Genomic DNA, 20,310 nt, shown 5'->3' with positions numbered 1-20,310 from the left:
TTAACTGCAACAGTCACAGCTGCTTGAGGACTGGGAGGAGGGAGGCTGAACACCTAGCCATATCTGAGATTTAATCCAGGACACCAAATTTGAGCCCCAACTGATGAGATAATTTTTAAAATGCAGATGAACACTGATAGACCTCTCCGTAATCTTGAACTGTAGTTTTCGCCGTAAAGCAATCGGTTTTAAAAGCTCTTCCAAGACAGTTATTAATCAGTAGGTGTGTTCTAGACCTAATGTGTCAATGAAATACCAAAGGCTGAAATAAAGATTAAAAGAATGAATTTAACTCCTTAAAAAAAAAAAAAAAAAAAAAAAGCAGCAGTTTAGGTGCACTCAAAAGTAGCTTGAGGCTTAATCAATAGGCTTAATACTTTCTAAGGCTATTTCATTTTAATCTAAATTTCAAAAAAAAGTTTCTTCCTTTACAATTTTGAGAGGTGACTCATGAGGGTAAACATAATGTCCTCTTCACCTCAACTGACTTGTTTTGCTTTGTGGCTAACGAAGAACTGACAGTTATTACTGAAATTTTAATTTCCCCTTTTCCAGAAAAGGCAGAACCTTTTCTCATACTTCACAGTGGTTACTTTTTCAGCCAACATAGAAAGCAAAGTTCAAGTTCAAGGGTTCTACCAACATAAAAAGTAAAACAATTACTCAAAGATATCTTACAAAAACAGTCTTCAGAAGCTTATGTATAAAGGTTACTAAAGGCAACAGGGTTTTTAACGCTATTTTCAGCCTATAAAAATAGACACCATGCATTCTGAAAATTTCCTTTCTTCACAGAACACAGTTGTGCTGTGTATCACAGTCACTGCTTCTGATCGCTTGCACAAAATAATCTCCTGGGAATCTCTCTTCAATAAAATGACTGTAGATGGCCCAAGAATTACATGTTGCTTCTTAGAACATGATCTGCATTTATTCACTGTCAAACAAGTCTTTCTTTAGGAAACATTATTTAAAACTGCTGCCCTGCATTACTTAATAAAAAGTTGGGTTTACTTCTCATTTAATTTGGGGGAAAAAAAAATTAAGAATGTAAAAATAAGTATGGTTCACAACTTTCATCCTCAAGGGTTTTATTTATATATTTTTTCTTTGCAGTCATCATTGTCAAACACTGTCACCAAAGCCTAAGTGTTTAACCAGGTGGCTATTAACTGGATTTTCAGAGGTCTAAAGCAATCAGTTTCTTTTGGAATCAAATTCAAGCCACAGCGTGCTTTTTTTCGTATACACAATTCTGATATTTTCATGCTCTAATAGTAACGCTAACGTAATTTAAGCAATTATTAACTATTGGTGTATTTTTTCTCTATTCTTCCTGACATACAGACATTGACATCTCAAAATTACACACTACAACCTTGACAATGCTGTAGTACTATTTTCATCAGCTCCTCTCATTTTCATGGTTGAAAACGAGAAGTAATTTTAACAGAAAGTATTATTTGCATGTCTGTTTAAAAAAAAAAAAAAGAAGAAAAAAGCTGAAGAGGAGTCACAACTCCAAGAAAAAACACATTGATTCAGCTCAAAAAAAGTAGTTAGAAGATGTAGACAATTTACCAAAACAGGGAGGAAAAGCAACACAACCAGAGCCAGATCCACACCTCCTACCGTGGCTGTGCATCTGTTGCAGGCATTATTACTCAGGCATTAGTAATTGTCTAATTATACTCGGGCATCAGACATTGTCTAATAATAATTAACACTGCTGATATGTGAAACTTCACTGGCACTCACCGAGATTATTAAAAAACTTTAGTCAGGATTAGTTTCAGGTTCTCTCCAGACTGAGGCAAATGGTTTTTTATGGGTCACGCTGACTTGTTTTAAGATCACAGGAAAGGACAATTACATGTAGTGTTTTCATAAATGTAGTTTCTATGCTGTTTACGAGTATGAAGCTCTGGTCTTCATGAAGCAGAAAAAGCAAGCAACCAAAAAACCCCGAATAAACGCCAAAATAACAAAACAAACCAACCAACCAAAAAACAAAACGAAACAAAACAAACCCAAACCAACCCAAGCAAACAAGCAACCCAACCCCACAAACCTCTTAAAAGAAGAAAAACTTGAAAATCAAAAAAATTCCTGTTGAAGACCCAGAGGTAGGCAGCGTATCGGTACGCTAAGAAAAATGAATGCTTTCAGAACAGTATCTGTGAAATGGCTTATACTAACAAATTAGGTGATTAAAAACACCTAGGTTATGATAGATGCCTTCATTAATGCTTACTTAATAAAAAAATTCAATTAAATGAATAATTTTAAAGATGTATTAGTTGCAATTACACAGAGATGAACACTTGCAAAAAAATTTGTACGTATTGTTCCAAAAACAAATTATTTGTAATTGTATTTGACACAGAAGTAACAGCTCAAAACTTAAGATAGGCTGTTTTCAGTCCAGTAAAGAAACTGGCAAAAATCTGTCCTTCGGTTGGTTTCAGATTTGACCCAAAATTGCTGAGATTTAGGAAGTGTTTTCCCACATCCCACTATTGGTGGGAAGGGGGGCGGGGGGGGAAGAGATACAATAACAACTACATTGCAAAACCTCAAGAGTGGCATTTAATTGCTGGTTTACCCTGCTTAATAGCTGGTGGACATCTCCTGCATGTAAATTTATGTGCACTTCACAGCAGTGCAGAAAAGGCTCAAACATCTACCAAAGCCAGTAGAAGTCATCTAATTCTTTCAGGTTCCCCTTAAGAGATCCCGGCTGTTTGTATACTGCCTTTGAGTCAGTACAGTAATATTCAGTTGTAAATACCAAAAGTATGAGCTCATTCATGTTTCTTCATCAACATATAAATGAAAGTATAAAAAACATGGGTATGGGGTACTAAGTACCTCTCATTGTGATCAGATAAATTGCCCTGCCAAAAAAAAAAGAAAATTATCTTTTTCAATACAGATCAACAATCAAAATACCACTCCTCTTACGTTTAAAAGTCAGATACATACAAGTCCTTTTGTACTGACACTAATTACCTGCATAGTTATGTGGCAGTAGGTAGAAGTGAATCTCTGGGGCCAAAGCCTTGACCCTGCCTTAAAATAAAAGAATGCCACTTTGCTACTTCTGAAGATCTGAAATACTGTTCAGCTAATTGAGTAGTATCTTCAAAAGAGAAAAAGTAAAAACAAAATAGAGGTGTATTTCTCAAATTAGTATTATTAGTCCAGGTAAGTACTTATCATTGGAGCCAGAGGAAATTTCAGAGACAGAGGAGGCTTCAAGAGGAACGACTGTGCCAGCTAGGTAACTATGGACACGTGGCATGCTGCGGAAAGCTTGGTTTGTTGTGCTTTTACCCCGAGAACTGAAGAGTAACCGCACAGGCTCTGGCAGACAGGAGCTCTGCAACCACACCTCCTGGGAAAACTCTCATAATCCCTCCAATTAAAATTGACAGAAATTTTCTTCTAACGACGCCGAGCCAAATGCGCGCTGCAGCTGTACCACTAGCAACTGCATCGGACTAGTCAGCACTGGAGACTCCACTGATCTCACCATTTCTAATCAGAGCTGGTTTCAAGGAAGGTCCTATGAAATAAAATGGCATCAGAAAGACAAAAGGGAATTAAAGAGTCCCTAGGTGCAAACCCACGAGCTGCAAGATACTAAATCCCAATGATAACTTAAGATGGGTGTCTTGGTTTAAGTTGTTTTCATGGGTCTTGGTCAGTTGTGAATATTGTGCTATCCATTACACTGCTAGCTCAGGTACATAATACAGATCAAATTAAATCCAAAAGTCAGAAATGACTATTTATTGAAAAGGAAAAGCAAAGTCCTCAAATTACTGCACTTGTAAGAGATACTGGCACAAGCCGGTGTTTGCACAAGCTGCATCAAAATGTTCACTATCTTCATTGTAATTAGGCGGCTCTCTCCACTTTAAGGTCAAAGATTGTTCCTCAAATATTGGGGTTTTGCCTGCAAATAAACCATTCTTTCACCGTATTTCCCAACAATGGCAGCAGAGGTGGAGCACTGAAGGAACAACTGGAAATCGGTAATCCATTTTCCTTGACAGAACGCTGGCCTTACAGCTTCTCTGCCCAAGAACGTACTTGTTTCAGAAACTCATAGGCTGAAGGTTAAAAACTAACGAGACCAAAAGAAGCCTTCTAGTGGCAAATAAGGTAAACTATAGTTGTCCTCATTATTTTGACAGAATCCCCACAATCTCCTGGCAGACTGCAAAGGCAGTTCTGATAATCTACCAGCCGGGGTATTTCTTAAATAGCCAATACAGTTTTTCCTCCTGCTATATTAAATGAGTGGTCAGTATTTTAGTTTTACACTGCAATGGAAAAGAACTTGTTAAAGCTTAAGCTTTGTTTCAAGCTCAGATTTAAAATCCGATAACAAAAATATAAGCAGACAATACCTGAACAACCTCAGTATTAAAAGATTTCTAATACTAAGGATCACGGTGACAAAGGGAAGACTAACAATTCAGAAAACAGTAAGAACAGGGAGGAAGAAAAAAATTGAGTTTGTTATTTCTGCTTCTTTGAATACTATGGAATGAAGCGTATTGTTAGAAATTCAAGCAATGTTTGTTTTGTCCTGGAGGTTTAAAAAAAAACCCTAATATTTAAATATCACACCTAGATGACCTGCATCACACAGAAGCAAAAAGGCACAAACATCAATTTGTTTCTACCTGCAGGTCACTTCATGGTCATGAATGAGTCACACTTAACGTTCTTCCTATTTTTGGGCTGCTGCATTTCTTTGTTAGCTACATCTTCCTTACAAGGTACTTCTTACATAAAATCCCTTATTCATGCAAGTGTCACTTAGTCTGAAAATGAAACGTGGAGGAACCCAAACACTCTTCAACTAGCAATGAACATGCAGGGAAAAGCTGACACCCAATACAAAGGAATTAATTGAGAGTTTATTCCAGATGTTTCTCCTCACTTAGTATACAAGTCATCAGAATAATCTATCAAATAGACTTGGACTTTAATGATATGATTTTTTTCTATAATGCATTTTGGTTTTTCCTTCTAACAACCTGTTTAAAAAAAAAAAATCTGCCAGGTGAAATGTTCAGCACAAACTGCAATCCTTACTATTTGTAGAAAATATGACTTAAAAAAGGACACTATCAGGTAATTCTTATTTTAAATGTTACACTTATAAAAATGCTTTGGAAGCTTGAAACTGAAATCCTTTGTAATAATTTTCTTCTTCCTACCTCCCTCTTCCCATCTTAAATGCCTTTATTAGCCCAGGATTATCATAAATGACAGAGTGCAGCTGCTGATTAAAAACATTAAAAGACCACAAATGGATAAATTGTGTTTTAAAAAAATGGAAGCTTACAGGGATTTTTTTTTTCCAAACAAATAAAATGCATAGATAGCTACAGTACTCATCCATCAACCTTACAGTGTCCGCTTGAGGTAGCCTTTCTAAAGAAATTACTAAACAAGCCCCAACATAATCTAAATCTTTGCATCAAAACCACTATCTCCTTGAAAGTCCACTCTCAATTTAACACCAGTGGTGATCAACAACATAATACATTTTAAAAGCTTTTGAAAAAACAGCAGGTACAGTGGACGTGTTAGTTCTAAATCTGCAGCCCTGAATGTACATTGTATGCACATAAATATCTCAGCTATAATACACAGTCGAGATCCATCCCTAAAAGCCATACTATTACGTAAAGCACAGCCATGCTAACTTCAGGATACAACCCATAATTCCACATCTGCAAAATGAAAGTAGAATTAGTGGCAGTTTATTGCCTCATACAAATTTAACCAACATGGCAACCATGCCAAAGGAATTAAAACATTTTCAGGACATATGTACAGACTGTACATTTCAGAAACATCTGAACAATAAAAATGCAAGAACAATCTCTGCATTACGAATTAAACTAAACAAATGGTTTGAAACCGTCAATGCATTGAATGGGTTTACAAAGGCACTTCCCTACCCAAAATAGGAAATGACAATCTGCAGCCTAGAGGGAGGTTGGAGAAGAGTGCTCATCAACTACTGCACAATCTCAACTTTAAGAAAAAATAAGCAGGATTTAATCAAACATTTATAGGATTCAATGTGATCCACTTCTCAAAGAGTTCACACAGTCTCATCTTTGTTTTTATGTTGCTTTTCTTGGCTCTCTCGTTCCGTGCTTTGGCTCCTTCGACGATCGTGTTTGTCTGAATGGTCCTTGCTATCACTGTGATCGTGTTTGTGGGAACGTTCTTTGCTTCTGCTGCGCCTTCTAGGTTTTTCTTTGCTGGGACTCTGGTCTCGTTTTCTGGACTTCTCAACACTATCTGTTCTTCCTCTGCTTCCGCTTCTGCTGCGTTTATTTGACTTCTCTTTACTTTCATTTTTGTGTTTACTTGATTTCTCTTTGCTCCTGCTTCTGCTGCGCTTACCTGTATTCTTACTTCGGCTCCTACTCCTATGCTTTCTTTCCCGGCTTCGACTTCTACTATGTTTTCTCTCTTTTTTGGAATCCCTCTTGTCATCCCGGTGTTTCTTGTCATCCTTGTCATCCTTGTGTCTTCTCTCTTCTGTATCACCCTTACTTTTCCTTTCTTTCGATCTCTCTCTGGATCGATCTTTTTCCCTCTCACTACCTCTTTCCTTATCATAATCTCTCTCTTTTTTCCGGCTCCGTTCATTTTCTTTCTCTCGCTCCCTGTCCCTGTCTCTTCTATCTCCTTTCCTGTCACGACTTCGACTACGGCTTCTGTATCTGTCCCTGCTTCTGCTTCGCCTCCGTTCTAGCGTGCGATCAGTACTTCGAGATCTCCGCCTTTCTTTTTCTCTCTCCTTAGCTTCACGTTCTAATCTCTGCCGTTCCCTTTCTCTTTCTAGTTCTCTATCAAAACTAGATGATCCATGGCCTTCCCGATGATGACTTCTGCTTCTGGATCTTCTGGGAGACCTCCTGGGACTGATGGATCGTCTTGGAGACCTTTTAAAATAAAAGATATTCAATATGAAACACAACCTTTTAAAGTTAAGGGACCCTCTTTACTTTCCCATTTATACTTTACATACACAGTCTGTATTTAATCTTAAACACCAAATATAATCTGATTATTTTCATCCATTAGCATCCAATAACTGTTTTGCCTGTTGCCTTAAAACCTCTCTCAGTGAAAAGATGACATGTTTCTGGTAATAAGTTGTTCAATATTGAACTTTTAACATTCACTTTCAAAATAATGTGTATATGACCTTGAACGTCTACGTTCTGCATGCCGGTCTATTTCTTCCATTCCCTCCTTGCCATCTTTCTTGATTTTTCTAGGTCTGCTTTTAATTTGCTGGTCAATGGTTTTCTGGACTGGCACAGGAATTCTTGGAAACAACGTGGAAAACCATTCGAGCTTAGTGAGGAAGGAACGAAGCATCTCCCCGATGGTCATAACACAACCCCCACCTGCCTTCACATCCAGGTCCTACAAAATACAAGCAAAAAATATCCTGATGGTCAAAAATATTCTTTACCAATTTAAGAAAAAAAAAAATGCTGCTACATTACTGCCCTCTTGAAGTCTCATGATTATGAAAGTTTACTTCTCTCATATTCTAATACATTTCCTTAGAAAAATCCAAGCTCTGCACCCTTTGGATTTGGCAGTACGTTACAGATAGGGAACGGGACTTAATACATACGCATGCAGGCACATACTAATCCTGCAGCCATCTGGATGGTAAGGGACTGTCGATGAAGAGATTAACACGAAATCCCCTTACACAGTCCGGTTATATGGTATGATCTTCTATTTTATTTAAATGCCACAAAGCTGAGAAGTCCTCTCAAACTACATTTAATACTCCATTTTGTGGATGTACAACTGCGTACCATCATACCCAACCCTGTGGCCTAAATCATTTAAGAACTACATCATCGCCTATCTAAAGATGATCATAGAAAAACCTCTAGTACAAAATGGCATCCTAACAGAATTGGAAGCAATAGCAAACCAACTGCCATGAAGCAGTGAGGTTTCTAATTTAGAAATATGTAAAAAAATAAATAAATGAACAAATAATTGGAAACGCATAATCCATGATGACCATTGTCTCTGAAAAGGGTCATTACCGCATGAAGGCCTTCTTGCTATGCCCTCTCACAGCTCAGGACATGTTAGTCAGCTATTGTCAGTCCCAAACCTATAGTGCAAGCACACAAGGAAAGTGAGATTTGTTACCTAAACAGGAAGAGAAAATCTAAATGTAAAACTGCTTGCACTCACACACATTTAAGTGTTCAGATATACAGTTTTTCCAAATATAATCGCTGCAGAGATCTAAAGAAGAAAAAAAGGAGTTAAACGTAGCACCTGGAGAGCACGTACAGTTAAACAAAATAAACATAAGAAGCATTTTGAAAAGTAACTCTGTATCCTGGGAAGTTTTTCACAGCAGCATGACAAAAGATGAACTGCTTCCACATATTTAAGAACTGGAGAAAAAAAAAAAAATCCTGTAGGTTTAAATAATTCCATATATATAAATTTGCTTCATCCTATTGAGCTTGACCAGGACTGGTAAGAAACTTAAGACAAGCAGCCCCAAGCACTTTTTCCTACATAACACAAAGCTACGGAAAGCAGCTGGGAAAGAAACACCAATTCCAAAAATATATTGGGAGTTTGTAAACGACAATAAACAAATATATGCTGATAACCAATATCTGCAAGAACTGAAATGTATGAACTAAAAAAGGTGCTTTGAATAATGAACCAGTTAAGACCTGCACAATCAATCGCACTTGTGATCGCTTTATTGTCCTGGGAATCAAGTTGTTTGTGGGACCCTGAAAATGAAGCCACCCCAATCCTCCTCACAAGGTACAACAGAACACTGCGGAGAAGAGTTCATATTAACTAGCACCACCTGGGGGAGAAGGAGGATATCACAGCAATGCAATCAAGATTTAAATTTGGTTTTTGTTGCAAACATACAGTAACACAGGTTTACCTGAAAGAACAGCTGTTTCCTTTGCACAGTGTTTTTGATACTTAGCGTGAAAGAAGCTGTTTAAAATAAATACACTGCATTGCAGTCAGATACAGGTATAATTGACACTATTTTTAATACAAGTATTTGGACATCATTCGCAACTACAACATTTGAAATGTCTTGAAGTAGATGCCTACTGTCACACTGAAGAGGGCAAGTGATCCTTCCTGTTCCATTCTTAAATCTAGGATGTAATTTAAAACCTGCTCAATAAATACAAATTGCAACAGTATGCAGCAGACTGTATATTCAACTTCATAGACCAAGAAACCTCACCCACCAGCTCCTACTCTGATTCTCCAGACAGTAAATCAGGACTATGGTACCAAAGGTATTCACCTATCTGACTGCACAATAATTCTTTACTGAACTTCTTCAGTTAGCAACTCAGGTTTCTTTTTTTGCCCCGTTAGCAAAGGCATTAAGGTTACTAGAAACAACGCCACCTTATGCAGTAATTAGGCTGTTTGTTCCTCTGAAGAAATCCTGGGATTAGTTATTCCAGGATGTGAATAACCACCACAGAGATTTCTGAAGGTGAACGTTCATTTCTACTACATACTTCCCACTCTTCTATGTAAGCACCAATTCCCCCTGTCCCAGTAATAAATGCAAAATACAAATTTAGCACTCTCAGAACTTACCACACCTTGCTTAAAAACAATTCTTTTTCTAAAAACCGCTCAGAAGCCGCACTCACACAGCCTGCTGTCTGCATTCTGAGCTGTCTGCATTCTGATGTAATGAACCTGTTTCACATGGCTTTGTAATATCTGACACAGTTAACTTCCTAACCAATAGAAAATTCTGTTAAATCTAAGAAAAATGACCTGGGTCCCAGCTCAGACCTGCTTCCTGCACTAATTAATGAAATTACAAGAACATAACATTGCAACATTCGAATTACAGAAAGCCTTATCAAACAGTGCTTAAACCTAAAGTAGTAACATGAAAAGAAACAAAAGAAAACAAATTATTACCCTCGCCGACATACCTCTTCATCATCAAGAAAGGATTCAAACCAGTCCCATAGATCTGTAGGTGGTTGTGTGTACCTTTAAGTACAAAAAGAATGTAAAATTTTAAGACAGCTTTCTGTATATTAAATTAGTCATCACTTGATTATATCGATACTTACCTAATATACATAAATCCAAGAGCCCTAATATATGGAGAGTCTGTATGAGTTATAAGGCCCATCACTTGCTTACGAGTGAGTTTCAGTGTAAATAATTTGTAGAGCAGACAAAAAGCAGTAGACACAATTCCTCCAGTTCCAACACCACGCACCTTTCAAACGAAAAAAAGTTGGGTGATAACGCAGGAAGTCACAAAGACATTATTCCAAATCTACAAAAGAATACGAGAACTGACACAGGATACAATCTAAAGCTACAAACAGAGCCATGTGGAAAAAGTAATACTACTTGCATCCACAGCTCTGGAAGCAAAGGGAAAAATATCAACTCTTTGTAATAAATGCATTTACATCTAGGGACTGAGCCAACATACAAACAAGTTTTAGCTACGCTTGGGAAATTTATTTACCAGACAGAAAAATTTAAGAAGGCACGTACTTCTACTTACCCCTCCACACATCCCTGTCTGGCCTGCTGTTTTTCTGCTCCCCTTCTCCCATGGTTCGACGTGCGTAACCTGAAAGGGCAGGGTGGGGGGCGGAAAGAAAGACAGAAAATGACAATTAAAACCTCCATAATGTTTACCTGCCTATACAAACCTAATCTAAACAATGGATATCCTAAACCAATCTTAAATAGCTTGTCTTCTCCTACCAAATTCAAGATCAAGTCTGCTTTGTCATTAAAGCAAAGCATTTGGCTTTTTTAATTACCACATTAAGAAATGATAGCAAAAATCACGGATGAAGTTTAAAAAAAAAAAAAAAAAAAAAAAAACAAACAAACCACAACAAAACCACAAACCAAAGCAAGCATCCATGCTTATTCTGCACTCTATGTACTTTGAAATACTTCATGACTAAACTCCATCATTACTATATTCTATGGCGACTAAACAATTACCTTTATTTAAACTGTCTCTTAAGAAGTTTAGCGATACCTGCTGATGACAGCTACAGAAGTCAAAATCTACAGTCTCTATTCATCAAATCTCATTTATGCAGTGAGCTTAGAGATTTCTTTTGAGTATCACCTACAATTAGGACAAAAGAAAGATGTCCATAAAGTGTAGTATTTTAATCTAAAAAGACAGTATTTTTTCTTGTAGACTGCAGGGATGTTCTTGGGTAAAATGGTTCCTAAGTACTAATGAGCAAAGCTTGCCTAATTCAAATCTTTTGAGATGCATTTAGAGATGAGTGCACAAACATAGTTAACCGAGACCATTCCTTGAATTTGGCAACAAGAATCATAAACAAGTAAGAACCATAAAGCTGCCTAAGCTACATTTGAGATTGTGAAATTCAGAGAAGTAACATCTGACTCAATAAACAAGTATACTTCCTAAACACATCAACTTAAATAAATAAGTAAAAGCAAGACAAAAAAAAGATGCAATGGTGTTACACTGGACAGGGAATAAGAGTTTGTGGCCAAGTTGTGCTGCAGTTCACAAATTAAAATTCTTCAACAATACATGAAACAAAACTAATTAGGTACACAATCACATGAAATCAGAGATACACTAATGGCTGAAGTTGCTGAACTGTTTTTTTTACAGTTGCTGTCTTACCCAAATAGGAAACATGGGAGATGCCAATACCGTGGAATTCAAAGTCCACTATGACTTCCTGTATTTTTAGCATCATATGAGAAGTTTACAAATACTACATAAATAATGCTGCACATCCTTCTGATTATTTACAGTTTTGCCTCTCACAGGAAATGAAAAGTATTTTTTAGTCAAAGGATCCAGTATGACACTATCACAATGGTACTCTTCAATTTTTTTAATTACAGTTACATTTATTGGCCGTAAACAATATAAACATGCTGGGTTTGACAGATATCGATAAAAAAAAAAAAAATCAAAGCCCTGAAAACAATACTCATTTCAGAAAGGAGTACTTGAAGTTTTGATCCTACAAAGACTGCTGCATATGCTTAACTTGTTGGAAGTATACAGATTAAATGAAGTTGAGGACATGCACATGGTGCTAAGATCAGGGATAAAGAAAGAGGAAGTCATCCACTTTGCAGATACAGAACTGAAACAGGATACCAAACTACAAGTGACTTAATTCTAATATCTAGACAGAATCCATATCTTCAAAGATGGTCCCTATCACTAGCTGCCTGTGTGACTTAAGATCATCTTTCTTGAGAATCCAGCACCCAGCATTCTTAAATTTTTTAAATGAGCCACTTATTTTGGTTCCCAAAGACAGACAAATACACTTGAAAATACACCTGCTATGGTGGATATCATGCTCAATTCAGAAAAAAAAAAAAAAAAGCCAGCAATTTTTCACAACTCTTAAAACATGAACAAAATTCAAATCTTCTGAATATCAGTGAAGTACCTTAACCATCAGGTTATCTCCTCCCCCACATTTATTACTCATGAGTAAGTAAGGGGCTGAGTTCTGTCTTTATTTAGCATGCAGTTTTGAGTCAGAATAACTGTCAAGTCCAGTAAACAAACTTTATTTACATTGGATTAATAAGCGGATATTTAATGGTATGTCAAAATTCTTCCCCAATTTAAGTTTAAGCCACTTATGGAATGAAACAGTGAGACAAGCAAATGAACTATTTGACCTACTACAGCTGAGCTCTACCAATACTAAGAAGATGAATCACATCGAATATTTTTTACTACATCTGAAAGGATCCATGTAAAATACAGTAAGCTCTCAAATTTCCTGAAAATACGTTTCTTTTATAAATTTTTCGGCTTCTTGCCATCACTTGCAAAAATAAACTTTGCTGCTTTCCATTCTGATAGAATGAATTATTTCTATCTCATGTTGCAGCACGTGGCAAACTAAGTGAAGACAAGCTTTGTCGACAATCTATGTTACTCTTAAGAATTAGGAAAATTAAGAAGTCTGCTCCAAATGACAGAGTGTAAGCAGAGAAGCGCTGTCACTAAGAGGAAAAACACTAGCACCATCTTCAGAAGTAAGAGCAAACAATGCCCAAAATCTCAAAATACTTCCATGGAGTTATTTTTCACAACTATAGTGCCTTAAGTAACTTGACTTGCTCTGGTTAAATGAGATAAAAAGGCTACTTTTTTTTTTTTTATTTCAAAGTATATTGAAACCTGCTAACTGACACAGTAGCATTACCAAGCAGAATCAATTCACCTGAGAAAAATATCTCAATAACCACCGAAGTACAGCTGACTGAAGACAGCAGCCTGAATTATCTAAGTTTTGCTCTCCTTATCAGAACAAAGAATGCGGCTGTGTTGATGAGCATTAATTATGCATACCTCTACCTGGGAGACTGGCTTGATGGAAGCCTCGATGCAAAACTGATTCAATCCTGCTAACAAAACAAGAACTGAGACATGGGTGCACTGAAACAGTTCAGTTATCTCCCCAGCACATCCTACATAACGCCAAGAGAAGCACTAAAATGAACTACTTTTTGATTGGGTGTGGAGGGGGGATCCTAGCCTCTGAGGAAGAAGGCCACATGCAAACTCCTGTTGAAAGCACCTACAGTCACCACCATACCTTCGGCGCAGTTATACGGCGCGTCGGCAGCTCCTAGGCTGCGGGGAGTGGGTGTCCCTAGAAGTGGCATGCAGATCGGGTCCCCTCCCCACTCTCTCCGACCGACAGCGCAGTCCTCGGACGGCCATTTCATCCCCACTGCCCTGGCTCACGCTGCCCACTTCAAAACTAACTTACAACTCCGTAATTCCAAATCCGCCGCGAAACGCACTTCTTTTGTAAAAGAGAGAAGGCAGCACCTTGGATTCCCCCAATTAAGCAATGAAAAAAGAGATTTGCTCCCATCCCTTACCGCAAGATAACGGACAGGAAGGCAAGAGAATCCGCAGGCCGCAATCAAAGCCTTCCCCCTTCAAAAACCCCAGCCACAGGGAGGCCCGGGACAGGCGCCAGCACAGCCCCGAGGAGTCCGCGGCGCCCAGGGCGCGGCCCGCAGGCTCACCTTGAAGTAGATTTCGTCCACCACTTCGTGGTAAGTCTTGAGCTCATAGAGCTGCACCTTGAAGTAGGGCGACGACAGGATGTTGGTGAGGATCATGGGGTTCAGGTTCATGGTCTTCTCATTCCCCCACAGCGGCAGCACGTTGCCTTGCTTGCCTGAGGCCGCCGGCTTGGGGGCTCCGCTCTGCAGCTGCTGCTGGGCCGGCGGGACGGCACCAGGCTGGTGCTGGGCCGCCTGCTGCCCCTGGCAGTTGCCGGCGCCGACGGCGGGGCTGTTGTTGGCCATGGCGGCTCGGGGCCCGGAGCGGGGCGGCGGCACGCGGCCTGCGAGGCGGAGGAGCGGCCGCGCCACACCAGAGCGCGGGCTACCGGGCCGGGCGCTGCCTCCGCCAACCGCTGACAAGATGGCGGACTCCGCGGAAGTGACGGCTTCGCCTTCCGGGGCCGAGCCGACCAATCCCCGCGGGGGAGCGCGGCGCCGCGAGGCGGGGGCGGGAGAGAAGGGGAAGAGGCCGGGGCACCCCCTGCCCCCCCGCCCCGGGGTTCGGCCCCTTCCTGCGGCCCGGCCGCGTGGTTCTTCCTTCGCCGCCGCCGCCGCCTCCTCCTCCCCCCCCCCCCCCCCCCCTCAGCCGGCCGCCTCGCAGAGCCGGGGAGGCGAGGGCCGCCCCGCCGCCCGCTCGCCCCTCTCGCTTCTGGGCTGCCGAGAGCCGCGTTGGCCCTGGCCCGAGGCTCACGTCGGCCGCGGGGCTGCCCCAGCCGGGCGGCGCCTGACGGCCAGGCCGCGGGCCCCGCAGGCGGGGAGAGCCCTGCCGGGGAAAGCGGGGTACGCTGCGGCGTGCCGGGGGACGGCTGCTGTCACCCTAATACGGGAGCCTAAGCCAGCGACTCGGCAAACTTGGAAATGGGTCCCGTCGCTCTCCCTTGTCGTTGGTGACGGGGCCTGGGCGCAGGGGGGTGAGCGCCGGCCGCCTGCTTCTGCCTCCGCGTTGGCGGAGAAGCGGGGACGTAACGAGGGAGTTGTGCGGGGTGCAGGAGGCTGCACTGATGGCTGCACGGCCGGGATGCACCAAAGCCTGTTCGCTTGAAACTCATGCTGGTTGTGAGGCCCTCTCCTCTGGCCGGCACCTGGCGATGGCTGAGCAGCTTCTGGGAATCCTGCCCTGCACCAGGAAAATAACTATTCCCTGCCGCTAAATTCAAGCGGAACACCTCTTTCTGAAATCAGTAACGCTACATACAGCCTCGGAACAATCAGAGTTAGGTTAATGCGTTTGAAAACAAACAGCTGGATTTAGGAAAGTAACTGTCTACATCTAAATGCTAACAGGAAACAGAGAAAAGATAAAATCGTCCAGTTTTGCCTGAAATATATCTGATAGATTAATTGAACTTGAATTTTCAGGTTACATTTAACTCATTATTCAAAGGTTTCCAATAAGTTTTGAATTATATGCTTTTTTCGCAAAACCCAAAAAAGCTACTTACCTACTTTGGTGTCAAGCTTTAACCTGAAGTTAAAGGGAGACTGAACGCGTGATTTGGAAGAATTGCCAGAGATTCTAAACATCAGGCGACTGTAACTGAAAGTCCACCAAAATGACTGCTAACTGGGCACGGTGGGACAAAATACGTTCAGTTGTACGCACAGAGAAGGGCTCCACATTGCTCAGCGCGTCAGGAAACCGGTGCAGGGAGAAGTTGGTATGGAAGCGCCCATGGAAATAGTGTCTCCACATGTGTGCTATTTAAAACTCATTTAGATTTTGAATTTGAAAACGAGGAGATAAATACTGCTGTAAGTAACATTAGAACGTCTTCACTCTTCATTACACATTGAAAACCTGAGAAACAGTAATTCATCTTTGTTACTTTGGCCCTTTAACGTTCCTTAGAGCTCGTACTGTAGCAGAAGAGCGTTCTTATCAGGGCCCTGACAGTTAACAGTTTCTCTAAGCTGCCCGTTTGCTATCTAGGCTCTTCACTCCCCTTTTCTAAGAATAACTTCTCCAGCCTCCTTTTGGCCTCCTCATCTCGGCTTATTTCCAAAGACATTCACAAAACCTTCATTACTCATCACAGGACTCTACTGTCTTGATGCAGTAAATATCCATTTAACTATCTCATATGAAATTAAAGAACTAATAGCAAAATTAATTCTAAGCAAGTGTCCTTATAGCAGTGAAGTAATCTTGTTCTGGAGACAGTTAGCTAGAGTCGTAACTTTTCTTTGAAGCTGAGTGGTTTTGTTGTTGTTCAGGGTACCCTTGACTCTTTGAACACTTCTGTAATTTGTCTTGTGTAATCGCTTCAAGACAGCCTGTATTTCTGTTATAATTTATATTACCCAAATTGTGTTTTCATGCATTTATCTTTTCCTGTTGGAATATTTAGTCAATATGTTGACACCTCAGTGTTCTTCCTCTGTATAAGATAACATTCTTGTACTTCTTATGCAGTCCCTCTTTGGTGGTGATGCTGAAACCTTTGATATAGCTGCAACTTATAAATTCATTTGCTCCAGATTAGATTTTCTTTCCTCAGGCATCCCAGCTGGTCTTTATACAGAAGAGAGAAAAAAAAAAAAAAAAAAAAAAAAAAAATCAACCAGAAGGTGATTTTTCACTTGCAAACTTCAAGGAACTATATATAATTATAAAAAAACAGGAGTGTGGTGATGTGTATGTAAGAGCCTAGCCTCACTTCTCATTCACACAGATTAATTCTGAATTTTCTCAAACAGGCCTAATCTGTTAGTCAAAGCTGAGGAGAAAGATACCAATATTTAGTCACTAAACATCCTCTGAATCTGGTTTTAAATGACTGCTTGTTAGCTCTTGAATTACAGAGTACATTATTGCATGTACTTTCCTGTCAAATTACATTACATTATTGCATGTACTTTCAAATTACATTACATTATTGCATGTACTTTCCTGTCAAATATCAGTGTGGACTAGTGTCTTCTGGCAGTCGTGCTGCATTAGATTTCTTTTGCATTTAATTATATGCACTGCAACTTTAAAGGGAAAATACAGGAATTGCATACATTTGTCTTTCTCATCCCAGTTACTGAAGGATAAAACAAGTTTCAGCAGTTTAGGATTTCTTGATTCATGACTTTCTACTGTGAGATGCTTTTATTTCTGTATAGTCATATAATTTGTTGCTGTCTGTATGGTACAAAAGTAACCTGCTTCTCTAAAAATAACTTGCTTAATTTGTGGGCATATTGAGCCAAATACACCTTGAATATTCAGTTTGAAATTCCAGATTATAATGTGAAAAATACATTTGAACTGAAGTTTCTGAGGAACCTCATCGACTTGGACCTCCTTTGGGCAGGGCGTTGCACTAGATAACCTCTAAAGGTCCCTTCCAACATAAATTATTCTATGATTCCTTGAGACCGTTAAGTAGATGTACCACTGCATAAAGAAAAAAAACCCCAAAACTTTAGACAGACTTGTCATGGTTTAACCCCAGCCAGCAACTAAGCACCACTCAGCCGCTCGCCCACCCTCCCCCTCCTAGTGGGTTGGCAGAGAGAATCAGAAGGGCAAAAGTAAGAAAACTCAAGGGTTCAGATAAGAACAGTTTCATAATTGAAATAAAATATCATAATACATTGCAGTGAAAAGGAAAACAACAACAACAAAGAGAGGAACAAAACCCAGGAAAAACGAGCAATGCAACCACTCACCACCTACTGACCAACACCAAGCCCGTTCCCGAGCAGCGATCGCTGCCCCCTGGCCAACTCCCCCCAGTCTATGTGCTGGGCATGACATCACGCGTTATGGCATAGCCCTTGGGCCAGTCTGGGTCAGCTGTGCTGGCTGTGCCCACTCCCAGCTTCTTGTGCACCAGGCACAGCATGGGAAGCTGAAAAGTCCTTGACTGGTGTAAGCACTACTTAGCAACAACTAAAACATCAGTGTGGTATCAACATTATTCTCATCCTAAATCCAAAACACAGCACTATACCAGCTACTAGGAAGAACATTATCCCAGCTGAAACCAGGATGAGACTAAATCAAAGGATTTTCTTTTTTCAGTGAGAGAATAATACAAAAAATTTAGTTGATGTAATGGGGAATAATGAGAAGAATTTTTCAAAACCTCTAGCAAGAAAAAAATCAAACACCCTGGAGTCAAAGCAGTTTGTCCAGCTTCAAACTGCTAATAGTGCTCTCCATCTCTTTCACACTGCCAATCTTCAAAAGATTGGATCCCCAATCCAATTTCACCACCTAATATGGAACAATAAAACCAGACATTTCTGTGATTATATTGTTTGATAATGGAGAATTAAACATCTGATAATTCTGAACGTTTCACTTACAGTGGTACATTTTGGGCTAATGAAAGGGTTAAAAACCACAAGAGCAAGAAAGATCTTCTAAATACCTTAGTCACTTAATTAGATCAGAAGACACCCTGGTGTGATTTAAGGATGTTGTGACAACCTTACGGTTTGATGTGATTTAGGGAGTAGCTAGAAGAACAGTTATAAAATAAGGGGGGGCTCCGGGATAATCTCGTTGCAGACAACGCGGCCTTGGGAGAACAGATGGACGGGACCATGAAGATAGGAGGACACAGAAGCATGGCAACAATAGCCTTGAAGGACAACGCCTACGCGATCCTAGGACTGAGTTTGCGCAGAAGCAAGGGTCAGTGAAGTTTAGCGAGCACAGTGAAGAAGACTCCCGAGCCTTCATCTGAAGACCCCCCAAAGACCACTTGAAGACCACCATGAGAGATGACTGCGCATGCGAATTGGATATTTACATATGCTAATAAGTTCCTGGAAACCTCATGTTTATATAAACGAATTCCCGGAAATCCTATGAATATGTATGGTTGTATAGTATATATTCTCTAAAAATTCATTAACTCGTTGGAGCACTTATGGTGGAGAATCCCCAGTGCTGCCCAGCACTGCAATAAAGGATACCTGCTTAATAGTAACTGCGTTGCTATTGAGTTTCATTTCAGGGACTCTCTGAATACTCCGTTTCTCCCTTGGGGAGATTCAGACTGTGAGGAGAAGCATCTGTGAATTTTTGTATCAGTTTTGGTGACCCAGATGGGACCCTCTCTGTTCGGCTGCAGGACCCGTTGAGAACGGGACTCCCTAGGGTACCCCCGGAAAATTTCCAGAGGGACTCCTTGCCTCAATCGGATCACTGCGGGAGCAGACAAGGACCATGTTCGGAAAAAGGTATTCTTTCTTAAATTTGGTTTGGGACTAGTCATTTGTCGGAAACCCCTGTAAGCTGTGAGTGGTTCATACTTGGTGGAGTATACCGGGCTGCTAGCGCCTTAAAGGTATACACTTGGGAGCACTGTAGTGCTCATTTGGTGGTTATTTGGAACTCTTGCTTTTGGGTATAATGGATCTGGGCTTTGGAACTCGGTTATTTGATTTTGGGATTGTGTTTGGCATGTTATAAGGAGAAGTAGTTGCGCTGTGTTTGCTTTTAGGATTTTTGTTCATTGTATTGGTATTTCAGTGTTTTGTCGTCAAAAGTGTGTATGCTGTCCTGTGCGTGTGTGAATGAGACATACTCTTAGTACGAAGTGAGTGCGGAGTCCTGATCTGTGGTTTCGCTGTCCCGCGAGGGAAACGGCCGGAGACGGACAAAGCGAAAGAAAAAGGTTCTATGGCTATAAAACAGTAATTCTGTAACCCTCTAAGTGGTAAAGTGTGAACCGTGGAACTAGCTGTTAAGATACTGCAGGAATACAGGAGAGAACTGGGACCAATAAAATGGGAGGGTCACAACAAAGTAAAGAAATACCAAAGAAAACTCCATTAGGCTGCATTTTATATCACTGGAAGGACATAGGGGGTCCTCCTGGAGGAAATGTGAATAAGAAAACTTTAATCAAATATTGTAATCAGTGGTGGCCATTGTATAAATTAGAAGATGAAGAGAAGTGGCCTTTGAATGGGACTCTGAAGTATAATACCTTGTTGCAACTCCTGTTATTTTTAAGGAGGGAGGGAAAATGGGACGAAGCTATGTATGCGGATATGTTTTTCACCCTCCGAAATCACCCCGAGTGGCAGAAAGATTGTGGTTTTAATTTTGCTCCTCAAGATCCCACGGTGTTAGCTTTGGAAAAGGAAAATCAGAAAGAGTTAGGGAAG

The 20,310-nt window shown here is 40.4% G+C and overlaps 1 protein-coding gene across 5 annotated transcripts; it reads right to left on the bottom strand.

Annotated features, from left to right (window-relative positions):
• Nucleotides 1–2,463: 2,463 nt before the first annotated feature.
• PRPF38B (pre-mRNA processing factor 38B) lies at nucleotides 2,464–14,557 on the bottom strand. 5 transcript variants are annotated; one of them, XM_082314112.1, is made up of 7 exons: nucleotides 14,155–14,242; nucleotides 13,466–13,518; nucleotides 10,624–10,702; nucleotides 10,185–10,336; nucleotides 10,041–10,101; nucleotides 7,253–7,476; nucleotides 2,464–6,986 (listed from the first exon to the last, which is right to left on the bottom strand). In XM_082314112.1, the coding sequence occupies exons 4-7, from the start codon at nucleotides 10,244–10,246 to the stop codon at nucleotides 6,134–6,136; spliced, it is 1,200 nt and encodes a 399-aa protein (XP_082170238.1). In that variant the 5' UTR covers nucleotides 10,247–10,336; nucleotides 10,624–10,702; nucleotides 13,466–13,518; nucleotides 14,155–14,242; the 3' UTR covers nucleotides 2,464–6,133. The 5 variants fall into 5 exon arrangements, with proteins under 5 accessions (XP_082170238.1, XP_082170237.1, XP_082170239.1 ...); XM_082314111.1 differs by having other exon boundaries at nucleotides 10,634–10,702; XM_082314113.1 differs by lacking the exon at nucleotides 13,466–13,518 and having other exon boundaries at nucleotides 10,634–10,702; nucleotides 14,155–14,557.
• Between the last annotated feature and the right edge of the window lie 5,753 nt (nucleotides 14,558–20,310).

The sequence above is a fragment of the Platalea leucorodia genome (assembly GCF_965183815.1).
Source record: "Platalea leucorodia genome assembly, chromosome: 5".
In the NCBI taxonomy this organism is placed as follows: Eukaryota; Metazoa; Chordata; class Aves; order Pelecaniformes; family Threskiornithidae; genus Platalea; species Platalea leucorodia.
The sequence above is the reverse complement of the archived record's forward strand: the minus strand, read 5'-3'. Positions and strand labels throughout refer to the sequence as shown.

Bases quoted from the DNA above. Each gene is read 5' to 3' on its own strand.
- PRPF38B (XM_082314113.1), bottom strand. From the start codon at position 14,439: ATGGCCAACAACAGCCCCGCCGTCGGCGCCGGCAACTGCCAGGGGCAG. The intron at 10,337-10,633 runs GTAAGTAGAAGT...TTCGTTTGAAAG, and splicing joins AGACAGGGATGTGTGGAGGG to GTGCGTGGTGTTGGAACTGG. The intron at 7,477-10,040 runs GTATGTCGGCGA...TGTATTTTGTAG, and splicing joins CCTTTCTTGATGATGAAGAG to GACCTGGATGTGAAGGCAGG.